General features: G+C 37.3%; 2 protein-coding genes across 3 annotated transcripts in view; one reads left to right on the top strand and one right to left on the bottom strand.

Moving 5' to 3' along the window:
* LOC112468553 overlaps window positions 1-12,194 on the top strand; it is a 64,517-nt gene that overhangs the window by 26,514 nt on the left and 25,809 nt on the right. Inside the window, exon 3 of the mRNA XM_025037779.1 lies at window positions 1,080-1,204. Within this exon, the coding sequence (XP_024893547.1) occupies window positions 1,080-1,204 (125 nt within the window). The remainder of the gene's footprint in view (window positions 1-1,079; window positions 1,205-12,194) is intronic.
* On the bottom strand, window positions 7,558-10,587 carry LOC112468470 (phospholipase A2-like). 2 transcript variants are annotated; one of them, XM_025037674.1, is made up of 5 exons: window positions 10,501-10,587; window positions 9,799-10,256; window positions 8,829-8,988; window positions 8,621-8,764; window positions 7,558-8,355 (listed from the first exon to the last, which is right to left on the bottom strand). In XM_025037674.1, the coding sequence occupies exons 2-5, from the start codon at window positions 9,944-9,946 to the stop codon at window positions 8,133-8,135; spliced, it is 675 nt and encodes a 224-aa protein (XP_024893442.1). In that variant the 5' UTR covers window positions 9,947-10,256; window positions 10,501-10,587; the 3' UTR covers window positions 7,558-8,132. The 2 variants fall into 2 exon arrangements, with proteins under 2 accessions (XP_024893442.1, XP_024893436.1); XM_025037668.1 differs by having other exon boundaries at window positions 9,799-10,545.

Raw genomic sequence — 12,194 nt, 5'->3', positions numbered from 1 at the left:
AGCCGAGCCGCGCCGTGAAATTGCCGCGCGCGAGATCGAGACTTAAACGTCGTCGAGGCAGGTCGATAGGCGGGCTGCTGCGCGCCGTTACCCGGTATGCCCCATTTACCCCGATAGCTACGAATACGTGTATTATAGCGCCCGCTTCGAAACTCGTCCCGCCGCGCCGGTGGTCGACCTCCACCTGCAAACGACAATCCCTCGCGATGTAACGACTCGCGTTCCTCCGGGGACGCAGGCTGCAACCGCGTCGTGAGGGGGGGGGATGAAAAGCCGGGGTGGGCGAAGGGTTAAGGGTGGAGTATGGCAGGAATGTTGCGAAACGTTTCGCGGAGTTGTAGACGCGCCGTCTTCGTTGAATTTCCAGCGTGGGAAATGTACTCGATATTCCTCGCGGCACTCTCGGGGTTTTTTCTTCTCTTCACGGAATAAATTTGAGTTTATAGACGCGACTATTCCTCGCTTAGAACTAGACGTGTTCTTTTCCTAATCATTTTTCCAATTTAAGATGCATGGAACATTAATGGAACGTGTTAATTCAACATCAAAGAGAATACTCGATAGTGTAAAAAATATATCCAAATAAATTTAAAATAATAATATACCTAAATAAATTAAAAATATAAATTAAAAATCTGACTCGGAAAGTCGACTTTGTGTACAGAATGTCAAGTGGAGGAAGTCATCGCGATAGCTAAATCGCAATATTCATGATAGATATCGTCCTATTCGCTCTCGACGCTCGTAAAAATGATCTCGATCGATTATTCCGACTTTTACGATTTTTACTGGCAGTTTGACGCGCGTGAAAAAAAAATAGAAAGACGTAAAGTCATACTTCAGCACTCTAATAAGGCTGCTATAAATTGATATCGATTCCAAGAGCGGGGTTGCAGCAATGACGGCCGATAGCTGCTGGCGTTATCGCTTTTTCTTCCCCCGGGAAACGCGACGTGGAAAAACATTTAAAAATAACACGCTTGAAATCCGCGGCGTTGCGAATGCACAAATGGAACCGTGGACACGCTTCCTCATCTTTAATGATCTATCTGATGAAATGTGTATTTTACTTGTTTCAGGATCTCCGCGCCCTTCCAGGTGGTCGCCGCGATCTTGATCTTCGCCGCGACGGTGTCGGCTCTGATCGGCCATTGCTATTCCGATCACAGGACCCTCGTGGCCTGCGGACTTTTCCTCCTAAGTGGTAAGTAAATACGTCATCGAACTTTCTTAACCTTTTTTTTTACTAAAAATCTTTACCGTTAATTATTCACTGTAACGAAGTAAATGTTATTGATTTCGTATAATAAAATATATTTTGTTATTTTGATTGCGCAACTTAAATTGTTTTAGTTCCGTTCGTTTTCCCGCGTTGTCGTCAATTCATCTCTACATGTTAAACATAATATCTATAGGTTTTGTGATAACGATTCATTATGTGGGAGCACACGTATTTGGCAGCTCGCGGCTTACTTTACTTTCCCGGCAACTCAATTCTCGGGGGAGCGGGAATAGGGAGGGTGATGTCTCCATTCACGGCGAGATGCACACGTTCGCGCGCTGCAAAGGGGGTGGAAATGATCTATCTGCCCCCGCGGTTACAGGGGACCTGCGGATTACGGGGTGAGATCGGGATGCGCCAGCGATCTAAACGCGTCCGTCGCCAAGGAACGCCGACGCCTTCCCATTTCCAAACCTTTCAGGACGACCCGACCCCCGTATATCTTACCCTCCCGCCCGCCCTCCTCACTTCCGCGACCTTTCTTCCTTTTTCTCATCCGGCAGGTGAGTCGATATCGTGTGCGCGCATGATTCAAACGAAATCGAAATTCGGGCAGGAGTGACGCGGGAATCGAAAGGGGGATGAGAAAGGGTCGGTAATATCGTCGCGTGGAGTCGAATTGATTTCTTCGGCGGCACGAGGGGGAGAGACGGAGAGAGAGGTATGGGTTTCAACATTTTAATAAAAACCACCCGCGGTTTTGTCGTCGGTGTCGATGAAGGATAGCGTTGCATGTATATGAGGGTAAAGTGGCGTCACGTGGACCACGCCGCTTCCTTCTTCCGAGAAAGTCGTGCGGAAAACGTTCTTTCAAAATACATATAGCAAACACTTTCTTGCAATCCTTCTTCTCGCCGTGTCAAATACGACATTAATTGTATCCGATCTAAAACGCCCGCAATACTTTGACAATATTCTGGAGATTAATTAGGGTCGTAAATCATGGTACGAAAAAAAAAGTTGTTTCAGAGAATAAGCGTGAAATTTGACGTGAAATCGGTTACGTATTGAATAACACAGATAAATACGGGTATCAACTTGTCATATTGCCAATTTTCCACCAGAATCATTTCCGTATGACGTAGCGGGAATTATTCCAAGTACTTTAAAGTAATCTCTTTCGCAAATACGCTTATGCAAATCCCCGTTATACTGCCAAGTGCGCCGAGTTACAATCGTAGGAACGACATGTGATCTCTGACGAGTGTTATATGCGTTGCTTTTCAAGTTCGCTAACTCACAATCACGCGAGATTTGACTTATCGATCTTTTCATCTTTTCATCTCTGTTTCCGATTAAACGTGCACTTTCGATCGTACATAGATATGCGAGAAGGTGTTATACGTCTATCTCATATAACTTTTCTAACTGATCGGTATTGTACGTCTACTTTGGGTAACTTATTATTCCGGCCGCGTCCAGGCGGAGATCGATAGCAAGAAAAGCTCCTTCTGCTGGCAGCTAATTGTCACCACCGGTAGATAATTAACGTTCGTTTGTTAGACGCGCGCGTGTCGATTATGTCGGGAAAGGGGCCAGAATATTAATCAACTTTTACACTTTTTCGCATAATGAACCTCTTTATTGCAGAATTATACTAAACAAGAAAAGATTTTGATTTAAACTTTAATTTTAATTAGAAACATATATCTTATTCTTTTGAAATAAATCCTATTCTAATAAAAAGAACTTTCATATCTCGTGAATATCGGAGAAATTGAACTACACGATATGAAAACTATATACAATGAAAAAATGGGACAATAATCGTCGGGAAATCAATGAAATATTGTTAGCGCGAACCGAGAAGATTTAAGGCCCGTTTATAGTCGTTACTTGAATTTCACCTCAAAAGCGTGTCGGGTAATATATTCAAAACAAACGAACGTGAGATCTGAAAGACATGATGCATTTTCCGCACAATCAGTATTGCTGTCAATATATGAATTTTTCATGCTCTCGCGCGATATATGTCTTTATGAATTTTCATATCAATTCATGAACATTCCATTGTTACGTTATCCATATGCTATTCAATTGATTTTTAATATATGTTAAAAATAAACGTTGTTTTAGAAAATCATATATTTTAATAGCAAAATAAAAAAAATGTTAATATTTTTAGAAGATTGCAAAAGAAAGAGTTTGTATTATTTTTTGCTAAGTTTATTTCACTTTTAAAATATCGTTTATTATTTTTATACTTTCGAAATCGCTCTGTAAACGTCATACGACTAATATATCTTGCAATTAGTGTTCTACTCTGTAATAAAACACTACAATGTGCTAATCGGTATAGTAAGCTCTTTGTGAACTCTATGTATGCGTATAAACATATCTTATTGTGGCCCATCCATTTCAAAGCATTGGATCTATGAAATGCTATATTTCTCTGATATTGTATCTTCTCGATTCAATATACGTGCATGCTACATGCACCCTGTGTGCAATATATCTGATGCAATATTTATTCGCAGATACATTACAGATCCGTTACCTCACTGCATGTAAAATAAAAGTTAATTTGTCACTCATCGATATCGTATGTAGCAACGGAGTTGCAAACAACATTGGAAACTACGCGTTGATCTGTAAAAATATCTCCCGGTTATTACGGCAAAATAATTAATGTTTTTAAAAAATATTATTTCACACATTGAGTTTTGCATTCATCTCAAATACAAATATTTGTAAAAAAAATCATGTAATTTCCGGAGAATTTTTCATTTTAATAACGTTTTATAAACACAAATAAAGCTTTCTCTCTAATTCCTTTCCAAACAATTTGACTGAATAATTCAAGTGCAGAAATAAATGACTAATTCCGCATATAAGTTTATAATAAATAATATGGTACAGATATTATATATTATTACATAAATTAAGAAGATACAAAATATTAGAAAAATATATAATAATATGTAAATAATAACTAATTACTTATTCCAAAAGGTTTCCTCGCCGTTGCCCGATGCCTCAATTGCACATCATAACACTCGCAGTTAATTACAATTGCACGACACTTTATACACAGCACTCTATGAAAGTTGAAATTAATTAAAATCCAATCTCTCGCAAATATACGAAGACAACACTCGAATGCCACATGTGAGTCATTTGGCTAAGTCAATTACTGCTCCATCTCGTGGCAATGCAGTGTTCTGAGTGTATAATAGCTTCTCTTTCAAGTACTGTGCATCTTTCATTAACATCAAGATAATGAAATTAACATCAAGAACATATGCCTGCAAGAAATTATTGCAGAAATGTGATACATGCGACATGTTGATACCAAAAGCACTAACACGAGCCAATCCGTCACTTTAGAATATTTAACGCGTCATAAAATAATTATTGTCAAATATCTTGTTCGACTCATCGCAAGTTGATTATTAAAAAATGATCGATTATATGATCGGCTTTTAGTTATTTGAATCCCTCAATCCGCGCGTTACTCTGCGCTCTCAATTTTGAAAATATAGTGATAGAAAACTTAACTAGGTGGAAAAATTCAAATCGCGAAGCTAGATACATTCGATATACAAGCAACAATTAATCGCCCGTAAATATTACAAGGTAATAATTTATAATTCTCGTTTCTCCGTTACTTCGATTCTTATCTCACTCAAATAAATAATGGCGCGATATATCTAAATAGTCATCGTCGGGCTTGTAAATCATTAATCACAAGTCAATTATTCACGCTGGTTGTGATTATTCATGCTAATTATTGTTTTTCTTCCCTGATAAGGCTGCAGCTCGAGTTGAGCCTCCTGGAGAAAAGCCGCGTCCTACGTGGACCGGACGACTTTTTCTTGGTTTCGTTACAGTTGCAATTTTTATGAGAAGCGGTTATAAGCCCTCGACCTCCGTTTCGGAGAATCCTTTATTTTTAATTCTTATTTATTCTTGTTGTTACTGTTTGGAGATTTTCCATTCTCCAAGGAACGGCGTAGTACCGATTTGTTTATTAACCCAGTTATCTTTGGAATTAAGTTCATGTTTCTATCACAGTAAAGTATTTACATACTCAAAATTCCTAGTATTGTATATACGAGATGGCAATTCCGGGAATCGAAACCGGATCTTTTGCTCGACAAACGTTGCTGTTGCACTGAGATATCCGGCGCACCGCTATTATTATGCGATGCTAATTGTTCGCAAGAAACGATCGCGTTTTGTGAAATAATAACGTGATGTTATATATATAGAGCGGCTCGTGCCGCTGGTTACCGCCTCGAGCATCACCGAATTGCGAACGATAACACGATTGTTTACCCAGAACACTCAGTATGCCGCAAAAATAAGTGGCCGAGAGCCAGCCGAATATTAATGTCAAAATATTTAACGCTTCATGGAATAAATTCACGCCGATTATTTCTCTCATTGCGTTTGACGTTGATTACTCGATGAACGAATTATTATCGCGCATCATATCTGACATCTTTATTTGAAAATGAGATTATTTAATTTATTCGATCAATCAATCAAAACAATTTATTCTGTATTTCTTATTTAATTTTTTACGAGAAATCATCGCTACACCGATGATATATCATAATTTATGGCATCTCTACAAATGAGGCCACACAATGTAATCTCACACTTCAAGATTGCGCCTACATCGATAGAAATTAAAAGACTCGAAGAAAAAAACCCTCAAAAGACTCCAATTAAAATTCTGTCAGCATCGCCGTTTCAATTCCGACGTTAAAACTCCAATTAGAAATCCTGTGCAAACTGCAGCGACAATCGTGCGAAATATTAGGCGCTTTCATGCTTTCCGCGAGAAACATCAGAGAAAGGACTCACTCCTTGTACAACTTTTTATATTAGTAATTGCCATTTTCTTCAAGAGAACTTTATAATATGAGATACTTAAGGGAGGTTTTAAATATCGAGCGAGCCTCGAGTCGCGACGATATTTCCAACGGCGTTTTAATAGCGCCGCGGAAGAATAAAAACCGTGTACTTTAATGAAAGAAACTTGCCCATGCGAGGATCCGCGAAATAAAAAGCCGTCACGAATAAAAGGAGATTGATTTTTTGGGGAACTTGGTTTCATCTAGGTCGACTCGATAGAAAATGGGACGACCCGCGTAATGGATAAATCAAGCGCAAAACTCGCAAAATTTTATTCTCTATTATTCCTTTTCTGTGTAAAACACACATATATATAATATATAATTTGTGACTTATAATTGTTAATGTTTTTAACGTTGGTCATTGTTAGAGTACATGAGTAATATTTATAATGCTGTATTTTGTGTTAGGTGATAATAATTTAAGAAGCGGATCCAGAAAAGCATATATCATGCGTGCAATAATTAGTTCATAGTCCAGCAAAATATGAAAGCGAGAATAAATTACATATACATGGGGTAGAAATAAACATATCAGTTGTTGAAAAATGAACGCGGAATGAACGTCCGCGAGCAGTAACGTGCGTAATAAGAGAAGTCTAAAAACAAGAGACACAAGTTCTCGAACAACGTGCCGACTGTTGATTCGCATTAGCCACCCCTTTCCTCTCTCGCCTCATCTGATATTAATTCAGAAACACCCTTCGCGCGGAACGAGAGCGCCTCCGGCGAAACTTTCGCGCGGATTTTTGCATAATTGAACATTCTTTTCGCGTGAGAGGCGAGGGGCGGGAAAGGGGCGCGGAAGGAGTCGTGGGTAGTATGACTCCCAAGTTGCAAAAGGTAATGGAGAGAGAGAGAGAGAAAGTGAGGAGGAGGGAAGAGAAAGAGAGAGGGAGAGAGAAATCGCAGAATGGAGATAGCTTTGCTCATTCGCCCGCGTGTCTACAGCCTCGCGATAAAATTCTCGGCGGATTTTCAAGTAACCTCCCCCGTTCCCCGTGCCGCACCTGCGAACATAGCCGCCAGACTATCCGAGACGAAGCAATTTCGGAAGCGGACTTCGGAATCGCACTCGAGGGGCACGATTGCGCCAGTGCCGCGTTTAGACATGTGCCGCGCGTATACGTGTCAGCCTGAGGCCCTCGGTGTTTAGGAAGCGGAGAAATTTGCATGAATCAGAAAATTTTTATGCTGTTATTCCATTACATACGGAGCGCTTACAAGCCAGTTAATTGTGCGTTTAATCGTCATAAAAAACTTATTTTAAACGAAAAACCGACTCCCTAAGTATACCAAATATTTCAGATATATGTGTGAATACATATATTTTCTAAGCAAAATCTAAATAATTAAAAACGTAGCTATAAATAAACATTATTCTTATTGTTATTTATTGTAATAATCTCTCATTTATATCGCTTTCTCATTTTTATTTTAAAAAAAGCGAAGACATTAGATTAAATTGTTATGAATAATGTCATTGAATTTAAAATTTAAATATCTTAAACTCTAACTCTCTAGTAGCTTGAAGTTAAGTCGGGAAAGCATTTGGATGTAAAATATGTTCAGGGTGTTAAGGAGATCAATAATAAAGCGTTATTTTAATACGTTATTCCATATCATTGGAACATGGAAATTTCGAAGTGCTTTTAAGTGGAACAGTTAAATCCAGCGTTTTGATGTTATACAAAAACTATTTAATTAATACTTAGCTCTTAAAATAAAAAGTATACGAGAGAACTAATATTTCTTGGAGTATAAAGCTAAACATTGATTTTTATATAATTGACCTTATTATATATTTGATTTGGCGAATGTTTTTATACCTTAAAACGGTTGAAACTTTGAAAAGAAAAATTCTCCAAAAAGTCACAACACTCACAACTCGTTATCTATGTTCGATCATTTTGACAGAAATGTGAGCCTAGCCGAACTGTAGTATTAAAATGGATTAATTATTGTTTTCGTTCGATCATTTCGAATGATCAAAAATTTTCAGAGATAGTGTCGTCCTCGTCGTCCTTAGAACTGAAGCGCGAAAGTATGTATTCATCATCCTCATCATCCCAGGTTGAAACTTCGGTGGCGGAGATCGATTTCGGCGTGGTGATGTTGTGTCGGTGGCCCGATTTTGGATCAACTCGGTCAAACTTCGCGCAGAAAACACGATGACCCTTACGGTCCATCTCTTCGATTATGTCAAGTCCCCTAATCAATGATATAATAATTAATTAATGATCGATGAGAAACTGATTGATGGCGTGCAACAAATAATTTCGACTAGTCGGTTCCATTCTCACTTAAAATTAATTGATCGATAACAATTAAACGAACATAATGCGTTTCGCCAATGGAACTTTAATAAAACGAAGATGACGATGCGCAAAGTCATCAATATTATCGTCATGTTGATATAAATGATAAAACAATAATGTAAGTAATAAAAAAAACTCGCGTATTTCACTGTACTTACTTATTTATGCATTCCTGAGGATCGTAGAAGGTACGGAAGCACTGCTTGCATCGTTTGAAGTAGACTTTTCTCACGGCATATGGGTAAAAGCCGCGTATTTGCTTCAAACAATCGTAAAATTGCAACTCGCACTCGCATAATGAGCTGTAAAAAGTCGAAAAGGAAAATGCACTCGCGCGCTTAACGAACCCAGTTAGTATTACGGTACCTTCTGCAAATTTTCGCGTTAAAAAGCCCATATTTTGTAGTTTTCGGTCTTATGTAGTCTTCGCAGCGATCGTGAGTTCTGCAACACTTGTCCATCTCCGAGTACATGCCCAGCTCGGAGTCGTCGCGGGCAATATTTCCCCGGCCGCACCAAAGAGTGCCTAAAGAAAGTAACAAAGCCGTGTAACAAAAAGATCATATAATTTATAATAATAAATATCAAAAAAAAACAAACAAATAAAAATAATTAATTGCAAATTAACAATTAGTCGAAAAATTTTATATAAAATATGAATTACAAGGCACATTGTTTTTATAATATCAATTACAGGATATTAATATATGTCCTTTACAATAAAAATAAGGTACTATTATTTTTTAAATATTTTACTGAAATTAAAAATTGTTAATTAAAAATTTTATCTTTATTTATATATAAATCAATTTGTAATTTTTTAATATAAAAATTAATAAAATTAATTGAGCAGGAATTTTATGACGCACACAAAAGAAGCTAAATTAAAAATAACAATTAGCAATTACACATAAAATGTTTCAAAAGGAATTTCAAATAATTTAAAATCGTGTTAAGTTATTAAATTTTTAATGGTTTTAAAATAAATGAATGTCTTTTTCTGAATATAGATTCAGAGCTTAACAAATTATTTTATTATACATTTCTCATGAAATAAAAAAATAGTCGTTAAAAAAGTGTTTGCAAAATATGAATAAAATACAAGTTACAAGATATAATAGTTTTATAATATCCATTATATAAAATAAAAACAAAGTACTATTATATTTTAAATATTTAGCTGCTTTTGCTCAGCAAAATAAAAAGTATACATTAGTATATATGCTATTTAAATAAATAAGAAGAAATAAAAACGATTTAATTATCACAAATTCTAAAAGACCTAATTGCTTAAAGCAATTGAACCTTTATTCAATAAATAAATAAGGAAAATTACCTGGGAGGATTCCATGTCGAAGATTTGTAATTGACGCGGATAAACCCCGTAAATAATCTTTCACGTGACCTTCCGTTACACCGTAATCATTAACAAACAGTGCAAGCACGCAAAATGCGATTAGACTAATCACACCGATCCCCCTCATTTCAAGATAATTAATGGAATTTATTAACAAGAACGTGAATTGCAAATTAATGTTAAGCCCCAAGCGTTCAATCCCAATGTCCAGATGAGATTTTCATAATACGTTTTATGATTAATTCACGTCGAAATTGCGCGTGTTAACATCGCGCGACACGAAACAAAACTGTTATACGATGATCCGCTAAAAATACAAATTATGATACCGACGTTTAGATTTTATTAACGCGTACGCGCGATACTCGTCACCGCACAGAATTTCCTGCCCGCGCGCTTCCTCACCGCCAGTTTCCTCGCGATACCGACTTTAGTATCTAAAATTAACCAGATTTCAAACACATTGACTTTTCGACACAGATATGTGTGATGATAACACTTAATAATAGAATTATAATATGGCGTTATGTAATAAATTATGAATTAAAAGTAGAAATAAATTATTATTGCGTAATTTAACTTTCGTTTAATTAACTTTAACACAATTCACTGATATTCTTCTATCAATAATCACTTGAAACAAGAAGAGAATAATCAGGCAGAGCCTGAATGTGGTTTTACCGAGAGTCTTAATAAGACTGGCGAGTCAAGCAGGTAGCAGGCCAACGAGTTTTGTGGTTCTCTCTGTGGATCTCCCCTATTCAAGACACGCGTCTAAACTGATGATAAAAACGGCAGTACGTGTATGCCAAAGAGAAACAGATTCCTGAAAGGTGGAGTCCCATCAGGTAGACAATTCTTAGATAGGACAACACCTGAGTAATCGTTTCGAGACACAAATCAAGGCGGAAGACTCCGAGTTGTTGTCTTTGAAACGGTATCACCCAATATCAAATATCACTCTCTGCAAATTTAAACGGCGATCTAATCTCTTAATGCACAGCTCCTCAGATGTCTCATTTTGACGTTTATGACGAGAAGATACCTCAGCCAAAATGTGCACGCCACTCCGATGATGAGTCATAGATAGATTGTGTACGATTTATTATTACTAAAGTTAGAAATCAGTTCTTTTTATATAATTTTCAAGTTCGGAAATCTTTGTTTTTAACATTATCTTCACGACTGTAAATGTATTATTTTTCTTTTGTCACATAATAATCTTTTATCAAGAGACACGGTAGTGTCTCGCGCCAAGTACGCGCGAAGCGAGACGCACCGTGACTCTTTTACGCGAACGCATGAGTTGCGAGTATCCGAGATTTTGAGATCTCAATAACGAGTGAACGGATCAATTTCTAAGTAGGTTCGATCGATAGCTTGGGGTTTGATTTATAAATAACAGTCTTTTTTTTCCGTTACGTGCCCTACGAGCGAAGATATTGCGATGCAAAGTCCAAATGTGGAAAATTTTTTTTTAAGAAACGTCCACGTCGGACAAAAATGGCGGCTGGTGTGTCACTTTCCCATTTTTGACACGAGAGTGCATTCGTGCACTGTCGCAGTGCGTGACAGTGACAGTTTTTTACAACCTAGAAAAGGATAAGTGTAAAGTGTGTGATAGTCGTGACCGTTGCCGCGTCGTGACAGATAGTGAAATATATATAAGTATTGACCGTAGAGAGCTGATGCCGATAGATCTTTAAGAAGGAAGGTGTATCTACAAAATCGTACAAACACGTACGTATATGCTGTCTTGTAAAAGTTGTCAAACTGTATGTTTACGCGAGCGTTACTTCTGTAGTAACTTACGATAATTCACTCGTTTACGCGGAGTAAATTATCGTAAGTTACTACAAAATCCCGTTTACGCGAAGGAAAATTCTGTTTACGCGAAGGAATTATCGTTAAGTTTACTACAGAAGTAACGCTCGCGTGTAAACGTAGTAAGTGAAATATATAAAGTATTAACCACAGAGAGATGTCAAGGAGATCTTTAAAAGAAGGAAGGTATATTCAAAATGGCACACGTACGTATATGCTGTCTTGTAAAAGTTGTCGAACTATATGTTTACGCGAGTGAGTACATCTATATAGTAACTTACAGAAATTCATATTAAGATACGTCGTCGTCTCTCAATCAGAGAAACGTAACCTTCACTACTTTCAACGGTGGCTCTTGATTTCCGATCATAATAGTTACTATAAAATCTCCCGTTTACGCGGAGGAATTATCGTATCGTAAGTTACTACAGAAGTAACGTTTGCGTAAATAGATTATAAAAATAACACGATGTTATATATGTGGTTTGCCGTGAATATATATATATATGTGTGTGTGTGTGTGTGTGTGTGTGTGTGTGTGTGTGTGTGTG

This window comes from Temnothorax curvispinosus, unplaced genomic scaffold, assembly GCF_003070985.1.
Source record: "Temnothorax curvispinosus isolate PA1 unplaced genomic scaffold, ASM307098v1 QBEX01001787.1, whole genome shotgun sequence".
NCBI classification, from domain to species: Eukaryota; Metazoa; Arthropoda; class Insecta; order Hymenoptera; family Formicidae; genus Temnothorax; species Temnothorax curvispinosus.
This window is presented reverse-complemented; position numbering and strand designations above follow the sequence as displayed.

Coding starts and splice junctions, on each gene's coding strand:
- LOC112468470 (XM_025037674.1), bottom strand. CDS start 9,946: ATGAGGGGGATCGGTGTGATTAGTCTAATCGCATTTTGCGTGCTTGCA. Junction 8,989..9,798: donor TCGACATGGAATCCTCCCAG/GTAATTTTCCTT, acceptor TACTTTCTTTAG/GCACTCTTTGGTGCGGCCGG. Junction 8,765..8,828: donor AACGCGAAAATTTGCAGAAG/GTACCGTAATAC, acceptor GACTTTTTACAG/CTCATTATGCGAGTGCGAGT.